Source organism: Callorhinus ursinus, unplaced genomic scaffold (assembly GCF_003265705.2).
Source record: "Callorhinus ursinus isolate GAN/ISIS: 27379988/994484 unplaced genomic scaffold, GSC_fseal_2.0 scaffold34, whole genome shotgun sequence".
NCBI classification, from domain to species: domain Eukaryota; kingdom Metazoa; phylum Chordata; class Mammalia; order Carnivora; family Otariidae; genus Callorhinus; species Callorhinus ursinus.
The window spans coordinates 14,399,539-14,417,306 of NW_027397096.1; the positions used below are offsets into that span (position 1 = coordinate 14,399,539).

The following is a 17,768-nucleotide window of genomic DNA, read 5'->3' on the forward strand; positions in this document are numbered from 1 at the left end:
AGAAGCTCAGCATGGTGGCCCTGGGGAACAATATGCAGTCTCATTCGACCTGGGCAGGGACTGACCGAAAGAGACGGAATCAATGGTAGCGCTGGATCTTCTGACCCTGGGGTGAGTGAGAGCCCATCTACTGCACCTTCCACACTCCTCTGCTCTCGTCCTTCTTACACCATCGGCTGTTTGATGGCTGAGATCATGGCAAGCAAGAGCATCACGCTGATTTGCTCACACGAATGTTCTATGTCAGCTGTTAAGATGATGACCCCAAGTCCTAGAAAAGGGAAAATAGCTTTGCACCTGTTGTGTCAAACTTTGGAACTTAGGAAACATCCTTTGATGGAACGGTCCCTTAAAGCTGCCACTTTTCTACAATTAACAAAATTACTAATTTTGGGATAAGCACGAGGAAGTCAGAATTTGAGGTTTTTAGACACATTCAACTCTCAGTTGACTGCACTAACAAAATGTGACCTTGGTAGTGATTTACGTGCTTAGTTGTGAGCAGGCTGGACAGTTTTCTGTCGCAGATTTAATGGCACTCTCCACAAATTGGAGGCCATGATGTTGGCATCATCAAGTTGGGACGGTGATGTGGGAAGCAGAGACTGGGGTGGGCTGGAGACCAGAGGGCAGACTGGGGCCTGTACAGCGCCCCTCCTGCCTCAGGTCCTCAGGGCTCCTGGGCAGTAGGAGTAGTGACTGAGACCAGTGTCCATAGTCCTGGGTTCAAATCCTAATTCCTCCACATCTATGCCTCAGTTTTACTACCTGCGAAATGGAGATACTAGCACCTACCTCATAGTGGCGTCAGGAGTCAGCCCACCCAGCACACTGAGGACCCGGCCCGGAGTAAGCCCTCGCTCACAGGTAGCAGTCCTGTGCTAGGACAGAACCCTGGCTGTTTTGACTATTGCAGCTGGAGAGAAAGCACAAAGAAGCGGTTTTCCCGTGCATTCGGGTTCTCCAATGCCCCTGGCATCCCGCCCCTGACTCTGCCCTCCCTCTGTTTCAGGTGGGACCGTCGGCCCCAGGATGCCCCGGGGGTGTGGATGACCAGAGGCCCAGGCCCGGATGCCGCCGCCCCGCGAGGGCCGCTCCCCGAGGGCCGCCGGTGGCCCCGCGCCCTAGCCTCCCGACCCGGCGACCCCGCGCGCCCCGCCCCCGCCTGGCCGCCCAGCGGAGCGGGAGCCGCGGGAGGGAGCTTCCCGAGCCCACCGAGCGAGCGGCCACGGCGCAGGGATCCGGGGGCAGGGGCTCGGCGCCGGCCGCAAACATTCTCCCCCAGCGGCTCGGCAAAATGACCAGCCTGTTCCGCCGGAGCAGCAGCGGCGGGGGCGGCGGCGGGGGCGGCTCGGCGGGGGCGCGCGGGGCCGGGGCCGGGGCCGGGACCGGTGCCGCCTCGCAGGAGCTCAACAACAGCCGGCCCGCCCGCCAGGTGCGCCGCCTCGAGTTCAACCAGGCCATGGACGACTTCAAGACCATGTTCCCCAACATGGATTACGACATCATCGAGTGCGTGCTGCGCGCCAACAGCGGCGCCGTGGACGCCACCATCGACCAGCTGCTGCAGATGAACCTGGAGGGCGGTGGCGGCAGCGTCTACGAGGACAGCTCAGACTCGGAAGACAGCATCCCCCCGGAGGTAGGGGCGCGGCCCCCCACCCCCATCATTCACTGGGAGGCCCAGCGCTGATTGAACCTCTTAGGGGACTTGGGTTGTTAGCCCTGCCTGACTTCTAACTCGCCAGTAGCCCCTTTCTCCTAGGAACCCCGTACCCAAGCCGGTCAGTGGCCTTTTATGGGCAGAGATCATGCAGTCATTCAACAAACACGGCGCCCCTACTCGGTGGTGTGCCACGCATGGTACTAGACCCTGCTCAGGGGTCATCAGAATTGAGGAGCTTGTTAAAAATGCAGACACTCAGGCCCTACCCCAACATAGTGAAGTCCAGTTCCAGGCTGGGGCCCTCTAGCCTGTATTTTCCTGGAAAGGCTCCTTTTGCACTTCTGGGTGTCCGCCGTGGCCACAGAGCTCACAAGACTCAGGCAATGGTAGCTGGGAGAGTGGTAAACGCTTACAGTGGGAGAAGTGGGAGGAGAGGAGGATGGCTTCCCAGAGGAAGGGATAGCCAAGCTGAGGCCCAGAGAAAGAGTAGGGAGTGAGGGACAGGCGGTTGCAGGCGGAGGGAAGCGCTCCTGCAAAGCCTCAGAGGTGAGACAGAGCACCGGCCCCGCTTCGGGAGCCCGCAGCGGGACCATCTGTCAGGATCCCCGGAGCTGGCAGAGACTGGGAACTTGAGAAGGCCAGGCCGTGGAGAGAGAGCGTAGGGAGCCACCAAAAGAGGAGGGACCTCCGTCATCCTAGTTAAATTCCTCTGACCAAGGCATTGATGGAGGCGGCAGCAGGCAGTGCCCGAGCAGTTCCCTCCTTTCTCAGCCAGGTCGCTGGGGGAGAAGGGACCTCCCTGCTGCCTCAGGCCCCTCCAGGAGTCCAGTAAATGTGTGACCCCCGGTCTCCGCAGGACCTGCCGTGCTGGGTGCAGAAGGGGCGCACAGAGGCTTTCTGTGGTCGGGTGACTGCCTGCAGGGCAGTGAGAAGGGACATGTGGGACATGTGGCCATGGACAGGACGGAAGGGCCCAGCAGATGGCATTTAACTCTGCTCTTCACTGAGTCCCATCCTGTGCCAGGCACCATCCTACAGGCTTCGGATGTATCCGTCCTCATACGCTTTGTGAGGCGGCATTATTATTATTATTATTACCCTCATTGACAAGGAAAACCTAGACCCAGATATGCCCTCACATTCCTGGTCAACACAGCCCTGCAGGCAGCAAGGACTCTCTGTCAGCCGGAGTCCTCCTGCAGGGCGAGGCCACTGGCCCTTCTTCCTTGAGTTGGTGGTGCCTGCGATTTCTCCCTCCAGGTGGAGGAGAAGCTCCGTGGGCGATGACATCTGCCTCCTCCCCGTGTCACCTACAGCACCCAGGACAGTCCTGGCACGTAACAGGCACCCAGGGAACGCTCGTTGAGTGAATAAGTGTTGTTCCTGTCTTTGCACAGGTTTCTTTAGTCTCTTTCTTTGGGAGACCACTCCTTTGAACGGCCTGGATTAGCCAATGGAAGGAGTCTCAGAAAACCCAGATCCTCTTTGTGGAAAGGAGGGGTGAGTGTGTGTGTGTGTGTGTGTGTGTGTGTGTGTGTGTGTGTTTGCAAATACATCCTTTAAGTGTGAGCTGGAAGGAAAGTATTCTGCATATTCTGACCCTTTCTGCGATCTCATTGATTCTGCAGTCTGGCAGGTAGGGTAGAATAATCTTTCCTCCTTTGTCCATGGCACCCACGGGCCTGTGAATCTCCACGGGTCTTCACCATCCCCTTATAGGCCTGCACTAGGCGTGCTCCTGTTTTTCTGAGACTCTTGCTTTCCAAATTGAGCCCCTTCTCATCATCCCTCCGTGGCTGTTGCCCCAAACGCCCACCTTTGGGGCTCTGCTTGGCACATCGGCAGGCAGTTCCTGAGGTAGCGGGAAGTGCTTCAGAAGATTTATGAGCAGCTGGAATGACACTAACTGCTGACTGGAAAAAGCCCCCTCGCTGGCGGCTGATGGATGGTGGGCTGGCCCGAGGAGCATCCTTGCCACAGAGAAATAGCTCCTGTCGGATCCGTGGCCTGGACCCTAGTCCCTGGAGCACCTGGCAGGCATCCATCACCCACGCTGAGTGAAGCCGAGGGGCCACAGAGCCAAAGACTTCAGCACCCTTAGAGCCAGAAGAACAACCTCACTGTGGCTGGCGGGGTTGTGGGGAGAGAGGCTGAGGGAGGCCAGGAACACGGCTGGGGTTACTCTCCCTGGAGACTCGGGATCAGCCTTTTTGGAGCGTGCCTGGCCCGCTGCCTGCCTCCTTGGCGGTTCCTCATTCTGCTCCAGGAGCCTCTGATGAACGTCTGGTTCTTGCAGCCCCAGGAGGCTGCTCTGAGGAACAGGAGCGGCCGTGAGGAGAGGGGGGCCTCCTGGGGCAGCAGCACAGAGGCCTGATCTCCCTGAGTCTGGAGGCAGAAGGCTACAGGCCGCGGCCTAGGAAACCCCAAGCAGCTTCCTTCGGCCTAAGACTCCAGCTCTCCCCTCCTCACCCAGGAAACAGCTCTCCCCTCCTCACCCATCTCCCTCACACCAGCCACTGAAGGAGAAGTTGGCCTCAAGGCCCCAGTCGTGAACCCTGTCCCTCAGAGCTGCAGCGTCTGAGAGGCAGGGAGTGTGGGCTGGGAGCAGAAACAACACTGTGCGCCAGGTAGTTGCTGAGCCCCTGTCCTGTGCCAGGTACCCGACGTTCCCCAGTGAACTGGACTGGAGCTTGCAGTGTTCCCTCTCTCTCTCTCTCTTTCTTTTTTCTTGTGGAAATTTGGGCTAAGCAGAGCAGTGGCCCACAAAGCAGCTACATTCTTCTTTTTCTGCAAAAGCATCTGTTTAAATACTTTCCGCCTGAAAGGAAGGAACGTTAGTGCATTCCAGGGGCGGGAGGCCTCCTTGGGTCGGGCTGGCTGCTGGCTGCGTATGCACAAAGTGTGGCAGTGTGTGTGAGAGCATGGACGCTCTTGTGTGTGTGCCGCCCACCTGCCCACCTGCCAGGGTGTCCCTGCGAGACCTGGGTGCCCGGGTGGGGTGGGCTCAGGGCGGACAGGTGCCAGTGCGGCCCGGCCCCGCCCAGGCTTGCAGAAGGAGTTTAGCATGACTTCCACTAACTCACTCCGGGTTAAGATGCAGGGCCTGGGGACTCTGGGGCCCACTGACAGCCTCTGAGCCCTTCCCGTGTTCTTTGGTCTTGGAAGAGATGGCACAGAAGTGGGGAGCAGAGGACAGGGAGCAGGAAGCTAAGGTGTAGGCCAGCTGGGGTGTGTCCGACCTGGGATCTCCTGGTTGATGGTCACCTCCTGCCTCCTGCCCCAGACTCCTCTGTGGTTCCCTGGGGAAGGATCCAGGTCAGTCCACGGAGCAGGAACTCTGGGCCTTGCCCAGCCCTTGGCTTTTCCCTGCCCCTCTTTCTGGTTTCTGGATGAAGAGAATCATCCAGGAGGGAGAGGCATCCTGGGTACTCCCCTTGTCACTGTCCGCCCTAAGAATCCAACCAGGGTGTGTGGGGATTGTGCTTGAAGGACGGATCCTTGCTGTGGAGACCATGTCCAATTTGAAGACTGAGTTCTAAAGAGAGCATATGGCTTTGCCATGTCACTTAGCCTGGGCCTCAGTTTCCTTATCTATAAAATGGGAGTAACGAACTCTATCCTACCTTGCCAAGTTGTTTGACTTCAGGTGAGATAATTGACGTGGAGGTACTTTGAGAGAGAGTGCGAATGATGTTGAAGTTATTTATCAGAAGTAACCCATGTCCCGAAAAGTACGCGAACCATACGTGTGCAGCTCAATGAAGTTGCCCCAGCGCCCGGGGTCAGGAAACATCCACAGAGCCTGGAATCCCCCCTGGTGTCCCGTCCCGGCCTGCTGCACCCCCACAGAGGTCCTCCTGCTCTCACTTCTAGCCCCGTGATTTGTTTGGCCTGTTTTTAAACCTTGCTCAGATGAACATTCTTTTGGGGACGTGTGCTTTCATGCCCACTGAGTATGTTGGAATTGTAGGGTCAGAGGCAGCCATGCGTTCAGCTTTACAGAAAACCAAACAATTTGGCAAAGTGGTGGCCCTATCCATTTACACTCCCACGGCAACACAGAGTTCCCTTACGACGCACCCTTGCCCCCCCTGGCTTTTGTCTGAATGTTATTTAAATTCAGAGAAGGATTGTTAACATGTCTTTTTTTGTTGTTGTTTCTGATCTAGATCTTGGAAAGGACTTTGGAGCCTGACAGCTCTGATGAAGAACCCCCACCTGTCTATTCCCCGCCAGCCTATCACATGCACATGTTCGACAGGCCTTACCCTCTGGCTCCCCCCACACCACCTCCCCGGTGAGAACCCGGCTCCTCTCGGAGCGCAGGTCGGTGGGGGAAAGGGATCAGGGGCTTGGGTTGAGTACAAACGCCGTGGAAAACTTGGCTGGACCCCTCAGGATATTATTCCACCAAGAGCAGGCTTCTGCTGCAGCAAGAGACATTGTAGCTAGATACCAAGGAGAACTTCCACATGGGAAGGATTGCCAGGGCAAACATTCGCTGAATATTGCTAGGTGCTTCGCGGAACATGATATGGGACACGGAGTTACATAAGGCGTGGCGCTGCCTTCTGGGATCTCACAGTCAAGGCCCATGCAAGTGGGAGAAGTGAACACAGGGAGTGTGTAGACACTTCCCGCGCTGAGCCCATGGAACACATTGCTAATCGACCACTGGGCTCTTTCCTGCTCAGTGGAGACAGAACTTCAGAGTCCCCGTCCACACAGCACCTCCCAGACAGTCAGCAGTAATTGACGGGATGGATACCTATTTGCCATCCCTGGTCTAGGGGTGTTGTGGGGATTTTTAGGCAATGGGAGCAAGTAAGTCTTTTTTCCAGGATAGTTTGATAAGTGGAGGCAGAGGAATAGACTGCAGGGTCCTGGGAGAGTTCTTCCAGGTGAGAGGGGCTCTGTAATCTGGAGGGTTAACATGAAGCCAGTTGCCAGCCAGGTCCCGCGGTCTCTGAGGCGCTTTTCTGTGCTTCATGTTTGTAGTGGGACTGCTGGAGCCTGGGCGTCTCTTTGTGCTAGAGCTGCAGTTCCTTCGAATGGCTCAGCGCTGGGGTGCTGAGGAGTTGGGGGGAAATGATGGGACAGGGGACTAGTCCCAGTGGATCTTTCCTTCTGGGGATCTTGGGCACCTCAGGCCGTGGTAGTGGAGACCTCTGCTATGCAGGTAGGGGTAATGACCCCAGCCACCAGCTACCAAGTGCTGGGAACCAGTGAGGCTCTTTATGTATACACTGTCATGTTCTAATCCTTGAACGGCTTATGAGAGCACTGTCAGCGTCCCCATTTCACAGATGAGGAAAGTAAGCCTAAGCCAGGTTTCGTAACTTTCCCAACACCACAGAGCTGAGCTGTGAACTCAGGCCGTTCTGATTCCAAAACCAGTGTCTTCGCTGCTGTGTCTGTCACCTCCCTAATGAGAAAATTCTCTGCGACTGCAGCTCAGGGAGCTGATGGAGGCCTAGAAGGTCAGAGGGAACAATGTTTTAAGTCGGGGACAGGAGCAGACCTGGGGTCCTTCCTTTATTGCAGGTGGTACCAGGAGGCTCCAGTGGGGTGGGAGGCAGGGAGGGCATGGGTTGGTCTGGGTGAGGCCTTGGCAGGACTTGCGGCCTGGCATGGGTCATGGAGCCCAGGGCTAAGTGGTTTACCTTTGACTTATTATTACTTTTTTTTAATATTCCAAGATGCTTTTACAAAACCTCCAGTTTCTACTAGGCAAAGTGGTTCTGCCTGTTTTTCAGAAGGGAAACCTGAGGCCATAAGAGACAGAATCCCAGGGTGAACCTGGCATGGGTACCCAGGCCCCATCCTCCCTCTGCCCCTCTGGCTGGGTGTTACAGCTGCTGTGAGGTCAGGCGCAGTGCAGCTCGGGGATGGAAGCCACCGTTGGGGGCAGGGTGACCTCAGCCCTAGATCAAGGCCTAAGAGGCCTGAGATTCGGGACCCTGACCTGGCAATGAAAGCTTTGCTGGACGTGGGGAGGATACAGGGCAGAGAACTTGAGTTGTAGAGTCAGAAAAAAGAAAAGTGCTCTCCTACCCCCTTCTTTCAGCTGCCCAGCTTCTGATGCTTTAGGTGCTTGGCTGTGTGACCTTTGGCTCACTACTTAACCTCTCTGAGCTTCTCTCCCCTCACCTGTGGAATGGGAATACTAATCCCCAGCTCAGCAGTGCTGTGCTGTGAGGATCCAACGAGATACTATGCGTGGAGCACTTAGCACAGTCCCAGGCAGGGATCAGACCTGTCACCTGTGGTTGACTGCTCCTTCCCACCCCAGGCTGCGCAGCTGGCCTCTGAGCTCTAACATGGAATATTGAGACCAGTGGTGAGGCTTCCCTCAGAGGCCAGTGTTCAGAAGAAGCAGGGCCAGGCTCTGAGCATGTGCCCCTTTGCCCCAGGATGGCCCTGCTAGGCCAGGTCCACTCGTAGGCCATTTCTAGGGCCTCATTCAGTCTCTCTATCCAGAACATTCATTTCCAGCATTTACTGAGTCTCCTGCAGTATGCAGGTGCTGAACGATGTGTGTGATGCTGAGATGAGTATACTACCCTGCCCCCCTGAGGACATCAGAGGCTGGGCAGAGGCATAGAACTGGAGGCAAGAAAGTCTGCCTAGAGGAACTCATGTCCACACTGTGTCCTGGTGAAGCAGAGGACAGGGGGGCATTTCAGGCAATGGAAATAGCATGTGCAAAGGCCAGGAGGCAGAAGAGGGGGAACCATCCAGGAGCTTTGCGGAACTCCAGGAAATGGAATGGCCGTGAGGCTGGAGAGGCGAGCTGATCATGGGGGCCTTGTGGGTCCTCTGAGGAGCTTTGGCTTTATCCTGCAGTCAGCAGGCTTAAGCTGGAGAGTGACAGGATCCGGTTAGTGTTTTAGAATCTCTGGCTACTGGGGGCCAGGCCCCTCTGCCACCTCCCGTCGCCTGAGGGACTGCAGATGGCGTGGGGCTTGGGAGCTTGCCCTGCTAAGACAATAGAGAGCTGGGGTGACCCCAGAAGTGAGTGCCTGAAAAGTCAGGACCCCTGGGCCCAGGTTTTGCCTGCACGATCTGTGTGTCCCTGGACAGGGCCTGACTCTCTCTGGGCCTCAGTGTCCAGTCTTTACCAAAAATCCTGCCTGGAAGGTTCATGTCTGAATCCTTCTGGGGTCTGATGTGCCATGGGTAAACCTGGGGGTCTGATGGGGCGTGAAGTTTTAGTTTTGGGGTCCTGGTGTCCAGGCTGTGGGCCAGGAGAGCCTCCCAGCCTGCCCTCCCCTCTCTTTCCGGAATGAAGGAGGTCTCTGAGACCCAGAGCTACCCCTCAGCACAGGCCACCTGCCGTTTTCCTGTTGAAATTACAGTCTTGGAAGTTTTTTATTTGCCTCTCAGCTCATTTCTGACATTCCTTTCCGACCACAATGGAGTTGCCTGGGCCGCCTGGGCTCAGGGCCCCCCCCCTCCCCCAGGCTCTTGCAGCTGTGGCTGACCTCATCTCTGCCTTTGCCATTGCCGGGGGCCCGGGAGGGGCTGGGCCTGACCTTCCTTGGGACCACAGTCCCAGCCGCCAGGGAAACGATGAGGAGGGGTCCCCCGCTCCTTGTCCCCCTCCCCTCTTGGACTCAGTAACAAATGGCTAGAGGGGTCCCAGTGCAACTCTGGGGTTCTCCCTCCGCACTTTCCCGGGTGGCTCCAGGTGTGGTTGAGTTGGAGTGGGTACCCGGGTCCTAGGGGAAGACCCCGGAGAGGAATTCTCTGTGCTGGGGCCAACCACGGGTGGTCCCCGAGTCCCTAAGAGAGGGGGCACCCTCTCCCCCGCCTTGGGCCCTTGGGAGAAGTGAAGCCTCCAACAGTGACAGAAGGCGGCAGAGTGATGTGGAGAGAGATCTGCCTAGGACTCACAGAGTCCCGGTTGCGTTTACGATGCAGGCTCTTCTGGAGCCTTCCCTCACCTGTGCCCTGGGAGGGTGGACGAGGCGGGCGGGTTCCCCTGGCTCCCACCACGCACTTAGCAGCTTGTCATCCCCGTCTGCCGCCGCCCCCGCCCCCCCTCGCCCTGCCAGGCCACCCGCCCAAAATAGAAAAGGAAAGGAAGTTATTTCCACAGTCAGCGGCAGCCCGGAAAAGCTCCCCTCCAGTGAGGGGGCGGGCGGGATTCCTGGAGCTGGAGACAAATCAAAGCCGGGCGAGAGCGGCCGGCCCGCCGCCCCCGGCCCCGCTGCCTTCTGCGTGTGTCATTTCCCTGATTCAGCAGAACACGTGTCCTGCGGTTGCCACGCTGCAGGCTGCCGAGGCGCTGTGGGGAGCTCCTGGCCTGGCCCCGGGCTGCCCTCAGGCCCCGGATGCCACTTCTCTTCCTGTCTCTGTCCCCGCTCCACCCCCCCCACCCCCCACCCCCCCACCCCCGCCATGGCCTCTGCCTGTGGCCCACGGACCTCTGGCCAGGCACCTTGCTTATGAAGAGCTGCTCCTGAGCACCCCTTGCAACAGGAACCTTTCCATCCCCACCTTCAGTGCCCGAGACACAGCCTCACGAGGGGCTCCTGCCCACCTCGGCAGGGAGACGGTTTTTCCGAAGAAACTCCGTCCCAGAGGGGAGCAGGGTCTTGCCCAGGACCACCCAGCTGGCTGTGACTGAGCCGGAACTAGAGCCTGGATCGGCTCTACTCTGTAGGGGTCCCGCCATCCCCATGTCCCCCCACCCCAGCAAACCAACATTCAGGCAGGCCGGGCTTGGTGTCTGCTGGGTCTGGTCATGGGGAGCGCACCTGTTCCTCAGCAGCCGTGAGCTCGCACTGTGCTGGGTGCTAGGGACACACCTGCTGTCTTTAGAGGACATTCGTAAACATCTAAACCCAGGACAGCCAGCTCGAGCGCCATGAACACTGAGGGCTCTACGCCTAGAGACCTTGAGGGCCCGGAGTAGCCGGAGAGCAGTGACTGTCCTGGAGCTGGAGGAGCCGGGCCTTGCGGCCAGAGGCTGAGGTTAGCAGAGGCCTGATTGGAAGATGAGAGAGAGTGCTAGGCCTTTGTCCTGGAGGCCGAGGAGGCCGTGGGAAGCTTCAGAGCAGAAATGCCATTCTGAGCAGGATCCTGGTGGGATGGGCCGCGCCTCCTGTGTTTGGGCCTGACTGTTCCCTCTTCGTGGTTACCTTTCACCCTCCAGCATCGACGTGCTGGGCTCTGGACCCGTGTCGAGCCAGAGGCGCTATCGTAACTGGAACCCACCCCTGCTGGGCAACCTCCCCGAGGACTTTCTCCGCATCCTGCCCCAGCAGCTGGACAGCATACAGGTAATGGGGGAGGCCCCCGGCTGCCTGTGCGGCATCTCTGCTTGGCCCCAGTTTGTGCCAGCCCATTTCACTTCCTGATGTTTAAGCCTGCGCCGGGCTATTTCTGTTGCCCTGGGTTCGCAGGGAAAGAATGCTGAACCGAAAGCCTCGTTTCCTGTCTGGGCCTGGAGGTTTCCTGTTCCACCCAGGGAAGGGGACTGGAAGGAGGAGTCTGTGGCTGCAGCCATCGCCCCAGGCTGGAGGGAGGTGGGCACGGGGGAAGCCAATGGCAGAGGGGCCGGCCGCCTCCCCACCCTCCCATGGGATAGGGACAGGGGCAGCTTCTCCCCCGATGTGGGCAGGGCCTGAGGGGCCCTGCAGGAAGGGGGCCTCACCCTGACACAGCTAGGACAGGGAGAGTTTTGAGTTTGGGCCTCCATGTGGCGCTAGCCAAGCTATTGAGCGGCTTACAGATCACTTTCCAGGACAGTTCAGGTTGTAGATGAGGGCTGGGGTGGTCCGAGGGGGAGGAAACATTGTTTTTAAGCCCTTTCCGCTTCCCCAGCAGAGACGGCTCTGGCCTGCTAAGTTAGATTTTGGCTGACCACTAGAGCCTGATAGCAGGTGCAGGCCCAGGCCCCAGGGTGCGGCTGGAGGATCCTGGGAAAGGACATGTGGGCACCCAGATATGCATGGATGTTTGTGCAGCATGTGCCCTGGTGAGCAACCATTCAACTCTCTTGCTCCCCTCCTCAGGGTAACCCCGGGGGCTCCAAGCCCAGGAGCGGAGAGGGAGGCCTGCCCTCTGTGGCTGGGCCCGGTACCCGGGACCAGGAGAACCGCTGGAAGCAGTACCTGGAGGACGAGAGAATTGCGCTCTTCCTGCAGAACGAGGAGTTCATGAAGGAGCTGCAGCGCAACCGGGACTTCCTCCTGGCCCTGGAGAGAGGTGGTGCCCTGGGTGGGGGCACTTCGGCCACGCCTTTGTGGCTGGGGAAGGGAGCTGGAGTCGGCTTCAGCCTTGGGGCTCAGAAGAGGCACTGAGCTGGAGGCCAACGTGGCCTCGGTCCTGTTGATACACGGCCCCCACCAAGTTACCCTGTGGGAACCCCAGAATTCTGCCAGCAGGGACACGAGTCACCAGCCAACCCTTCTCCCCTCCCCCCGCCCCCCGGGACTCAGAGGAAGACAGGTGTGCCTTCGTGGGCCCTCTCCTTCGCTCCTGCACATCTGCTGTGTGCCAGGCATTGGCCTTGGCCCGACGTGTCTGGAGCTGGGTCCGTGGGTGCCTCCCCGAGCAGAGGATGTCAGGACAGGGGCTGCCAGGTGTTGTGGCAGTTTCAGCTGTCTTTGGCTGGGGACCTTCCTCCCCAGCCTGGCTGCCTTTCCCCTTCAGGGTGGGAGTGTGTTGGGTGGGGGGGTACAGTGAGGGTCCCGGTGGGAGTGTGTATGTGTGTGTATGTGACTGACAGTGTATGGTTGGGGAAGAATAAGGTGTGCAGGCAGAAGGCTGGCCCCAGCTCTGCAGCACAGGTGCTGGGGGTCTCAGGGCCTGGCCTTTCCTTTCCTTTTATTTTATTTATTTATTTGAGAGAGAGAGAGAGAGAATGAGCAGGAGCAGGGGGGAGGGGCAGAGGGAGAAGCAGACTCCCTGCCGAGCAGGGAGGCCCACACAGGGCTCTATCCCAGAACCCTGAGATCGTGACCTGAGCCGAAGGCAGATGCTTAACCGACTGAGCCACCCAGGCGCCTCTTATTTTATTTTATTTTATTTTTTAAAGATTATTTATTTGAGAGAGAGAGAGTGCAAGGGAGGGAACAAAGCGAGAGGGAGAGAATACCAAGCAGACTCCCTGCCAAGCATGGAGCCCGGACGTGGGGCTCAATCCCACAACCCCGAGATCATGACCCTCGTGGAAAGAGTCTGATGCTGAACCGACCGAGCCACCCGGGCGCCCCAGGGCCTTTCCTTTTAAATGAAGGACTGGACTGTGTGATCTCTCAGTGTCCTTCTAAGTGTGATGTTCTCCCGTTCCAGGTGCCTGTCAGGCTGTAGTTTCTATGGTACAGCTGGTTCTTGGAGAGCTGGAAGACACGTGTGCACATACTTTGTGTGCGTCATGTGAGATCTGGGGGCTTGGCCCCCCCAACAGCCTCCTGCATCTCGGCCCAGGGTGCCACTGGGAGAGAGCTCGCTGTCCTGACAGGAATGTGATCCTTTTCCAGATCGTTTGAAATACGAGTCCCAGAAATCCAAATCCAGCAGCAGTGTGGCTGTGGGAAACGACTTTGGCTTTCCTTCTCCTGCCCCAGGTAACCTTGCCTTCCTGGGAGGGAGGCCTGGAGGGTAGAGAGGCTCACGCTGTGATGCCCCCCCACTTGCGCTTTGCGTATTTGGAGTTTGGGGGTAGGGTGGGGAAACAGGCTGGAGGGGCGGGGTCTGAGCCCACCACCCAGCCCACCACCGCACTCCTGCGAGTGACGTGGCCCCTCCACTTGGCAGACCTGGACTCTTGCCAATCCAGCGGCTGCTGGAGCCCCCTTGGGATTGGCTAAAGGCTGGCTGAACTGCTCAGAAAGCGCCTGGAGCATGGGCAAGAAGGGGACATGCCACAGCACACATGTCCCATGGTGGGTGGGCTCAGGAAGGACTCAGAGACTTCCAAGGCTTGATCTGTGCCCTGGGGGAGCTTATGGTCTTCTGGGGAATGCAGGAGAAGCATTCAAGAGATGGCTAGAACAAACCAGCAAAGCTGAGGACATTATTTACTGATGATCGCAGCTGCTCACGGTGAGAAGGGCAGGCTTTGTTCATTCATTAGCTGAGGCTGTATCTGCCCTGGCCGGGCCCCACCCAAGTGCTGGAGGAAGAGAATTTTGAGCTTCACGTCCAAGATGGTGAGAAGCAAGAATTGCCTCAATAGAGGGCCAGGCCCTTCCAGGAGCCCTAACCCACTGAAGGAGGGCCAGGAATGGACAGCAGCCTGTTGGGATGCACGAACAAGGGTTAAGCTGGAGCTGGGAACATGGGCAGAGAGGGCCAGAAGGCCTGGGTTCTATACTTGATACCTGCTCACGTGTCCCTGTGTGTGCCTCGTGGCCCCTAGCCAGCCAATGCCTCCATCCATACTAGGCTGCCCACTGCAGAGAAGGTAGCAGCAGGGGCAGCTTTTGCCCGAAGCAGACCTTACATCACGCAGTGGAGTGGGGTGGAGGAGCAGAAGGATGGGGAGCTCAGCTGATCCCAGCTCAAAGAGAGAAAATCCCGTGGAACTGATTCATAAGCAGCAGGCTCGGAGCTTAGGCCCCACCAGATGTGCATCTGGGAGTTTTAACGACAGTCTCTCGTCCTTGATCCTGAGTGAACTAGACACGCCGGGGCTGCTGAGATGGATCATAATGACTCACAGGGGACTTAGCAGGCAAGGTGACTTGGGATTAGCCGAGTTGCAGGGTGAGGAGCAGGGGCTTTAGAAGCGCAGCTAGAGACGTAAGTGGGTGCTGAGTGAGCGGGGAGACTCTAGGTGGGCCATTTGGGTTTATTCTCATTCCTCTGTCAAATGAGTCAGAAACGTCACGTCTGGAGGGAGTATCAGAGGGGCTGAGCCAGGCAGGAAGGAGAAGGGAACTGCCATGGGCGGAGGCCTGCTCTGTGCCCGCACCTCCCTTCCATTCCCATATTAACTCTCACACCGGGTCAGGGTACAGGCCAGCCACCGCGTGCTGACGAATATATACCAACCAAGTTCAGGGTGCAGGGGAAGCCCCAGTGCTTAGCGTCGGGTGACTTCATGATGTAAATACTCCCACCACGACTGATTCCAAGCTATCAGCATGACTTCATGGAACTCGGAGTTGGTCAGAGAAGCGGAGAGTTGGAAGCCGGTGTGAGCCAGCCCTCCATGCATACAGCGGACCATATCACTGTCCTGCTTTTTACACAAAGAAGCCAAGCAAGGCTTGGTGGAGAAAGAAGTACTCCTCAAATCCTCAGTGTCTTTAGGGAAGAAGCCTGATCTTTTGCCCCGTTCCTCAGATGGAAGGGTTGGGCCAAAACCCTGTCCGGGGGTGGGGGGCAGCCCTGACCCACTTCCCCACCCCGGGGGGGGGGGGGCTTGAGCAGCCGCTCTCCCTCTCCAGCCGGCCCTCAGGGGTGTCTTCCCCTTTCAGGAGCTGGTGACACCAATCCTGCTGTGTCTGAAGATGCCTTATTCAGGGACAAGTTGAAACACATGGGAAAATGTGAGTCCAGCCTATGCCCCGTCCCCATCTGTTCTAAGACAGGCCCTGTGGCCTCATGGGAGGGAGGGAGCCACCAGGAGTTTTGAACATCTAGTGGACTCTGGGTGAACCAAAGTGACGTTTTAATCGCAGGCTGGCTCCCTCCGCCTTCCTCCCTCACTTCCCTCTGCAGCCGGGTCTGGATACTGAACTCAGTTTTAAATCCTCTTGAGCCAGCTGTCTGCAGAAAAATAAGAATGTGCTGCACCCCACCCCCACCCCCGTTTTAGCGTTCACGTCCTTTGTGGCTTGAGGGGACTTGGCCAGGCCTGATGAGTGGGGAGGCCTGTGCTAAGCCCACTCCCTGTGGGCAGGAGGCCCGAGGGTTTGTGACCTCTTGCCCCAAAGTCCTGCCAGCCGGGACGCACCTACCCTTCCTCCTCCCCGCCCGACCACACAATCATGGGTGAATGGGGCTGCCATCCTTCCAGGCTCCATTTCAGGGAAGATCTCGGATTAGTCATGGAAATCCCAGAACCAACTCTGGAGGTGGTGAAGGGGGCGGGGGAAGCGGCGGGAAAGACAGCCAAGACGCGTTGCTGTCTGTCGCTGCTGGGGCAGGAGTACCCGGATCTCGGGCTGCCTGCCCAGGCCGGCCCTGCTCTCGGTGGCCTATGCTGCCCCTGCAGGCCAGCCCCAGATGGCAGCCCCCACTGCTGGGGGGGCGGGGGGAGGGTGCGCTCCCCTCCCCGCCGCATTCCTGTCTCCCCGCCGCCGCCCCCCGCCCCCACCCCGGGCGGCCCTGCAGCTGTGGCTCACGCGTCTCTCTGCCCCAGCCACCCGGCGGAAGCTGTTCGAGCTGGCCAGGGCCTTCTCCGAGAAGACCAGGATGAGGAAGTCAAAGAGGAAACACTTGTCCAAGCACCAGTCGTATCCTTTCCGTCCTGGCGCAGGGCAGGGGCGTGGGTGCTGAGGGCGCTGACCCCCTGGCCGCACTCTCGAGGCTGCGCCCTCCCCAGGGGCTGGGGCTGGGACAGGCTCTGCAGCCACCTGCCTCCTCCGTGCGCCCTGAGGCCAGCCCACCGCCCGGCCCGGAGCCCCGTGACCCGGCTGGGGAGCAGGCCAGCGTCTCCCACTCCCTTCCGTGGGCTCCCGAGTTGTCCCACGACATCTTCACTTTCTGGCTGGGCTCATCTACTCTTGGGAGAAGATGTGGTTCTTCCCCTGAAATGGGCAAACCTTTCCCTAGTTTCTCGAGTTGAATTGATCCATAGATCTTGCTGCCTACCCATTTCAAGCACGTTGGGCCCTGCCTTCTTGCTTTCATTTCTTGAGTAAAAATAAGGTTCTCCACCTTTTAACCCAGACTCCCATCCACTCTTGTTACACGGGCCTAGGATATTAGAAGCCGAACAGCCAGAGGGGAACAGGGAGGAACTCCCTTCTCCACGCCCAGAGATGGGAACTGGGTGATAAAGTCAGGACCTGGCTGCTCACCTGATCCCGAGGAAAGGAGGCTTTGGGGAGGGTTGGGGGATAATGCTAGAAGCCTCCTGAGCTGGGAGTGGGCGCTAGAGGCCAGGGACAGGGACTGGTGGAGGTGGGAGGATGCTGGCAGTGCCCACCCATCCCTGAGACAGTTTTCCTGAATGGCCCGGCAGGCTGGGAGCTGCGGTGTCAACAGCTAATCTCCTGGACGACGTGGAGGGCCACACTTGTGGTGAGGCCAGGAGGGCAGGGGAGCTTGAGCTCTAAGTTGCTTGTCATCGGTGACCCTCCCAAGAGGAGGGCCCGGGTATTTCGTGGGTGGACCCACACACATCGTGGGTAGCTGGGCAGGTGACCCAAAGAAATGGGTTGGTTCATATTGCCTCTCCCTTCCTTCCACTCCCAAAAGGGGGCCCCAGCTGTACCTCCACCTAGATCTCTCCCTGGAGAACAAAGTGTCAGGTGCCGTTTCTGGGTCTCTTCTCTGAGGTGGGAGGGGGCAGTCAGGCCTACCCACGTGGAGGGGCCTCACCTGGACAACCAAGCGCTGTGCAGTTTCAGTCCCTGGGCCCAGAGGCCTTTCGGCGTTCATCCAGTTCCTCCCAAAGGCCATGTGGCCAGAAGACACTGCCTTAGACTCTAGCAGGCCCACAGCTGAAGCTGATCCTCATGCCTCAGAGCAGAAGGGCCCTTTGGTGGTCAGGAGACATCCAGAAACAAGGGCTAGGAGGGTCTTTAGAGGCCATATGGAGGGTACCACTTCCCCACCCATTCTACAGATGAGGATGAGGAGCTGAGGGAAGACCTTGTCCGAGCTCAGTGATGGAGCCAGGCCAGCAGCCAGGTGTCCTAACCCCACACTGTGCCCTGGTGCCTCTCAGCACACCCACGTGTCCCCACCCCACCCCACCCCAGGTTCAGCATGTGCCCCAGCAAACAAAGGGGATGGAGAGTGTTGGGTCAGCTCTCGCCCAGCCCAGGGGCACGCCTCATGAGGCCCTGCACGGTGGAACATGAGGCAACTTGCCTCTGCTTTTCAGATGAAGACTTCCGGGGACGGCGACACGAGGCACCCAAGGCACCCAAGGTGGAGGAAACCCTAAGGGAAGGACAGTAAGAGGTAAGGC

The 17,768-nt window shown here is 58.4% G+C and overlaps 1 protein-coding gene across 2 annotated transcripts in view; it reads left to right on the top strand.

Annotated features, from left to right (window-relative positions):
- CUEDC1 (CUE domain containing 1) overlaps positions 1-17,768 on the top strand; it is an 81,655-nt gene that overhangs the window by 59,878 nt on the left and 4,009 nt on the right. The window contains exons 2-10 of one of the 2 annotated variants that reach the window (XM_073879563.1): positions 1,013-1,642; positions 5,836-5,963; positions 10,827-10,953; positions 11,689-11,881; positions 13,159-13,245; positions 15,103-15,174; positions 15,990-16,083; positions 16,815-16,873; positions 17,682-17,761. In XM_073879563.1, the coding sequence (XP_073735664.1) occupies positions 1,298-1,642; positions 5,836-5,963; positions 10,827-10,953; positions 11,689-11,881; positions 13,159-13,245; positions 15,103-15,174; positions 15,990-16,083; positions 16,815-16,873; positions 17,682-17,758 (1,182 nt within the window). In that variant the 5' untranslated portion in view covers positions 1,013-1,297 and the 3' untranslated portion in view covers positions 17,759-17,761. The remainder of the gene's footprint in view (positions 1-1,012; positions 1,643-5,835; positions 5,964-10,826; positions 10,954-11,688; positions 11,882-13,158; positions 13,246-15,102; positions 15,175-15,989; positions 16,084-16,814; positions 16,874-17,681; positions 17,762-17,768) is intronic. The other variant, XM_073879564.1, reaches the window with a different exon arrangement.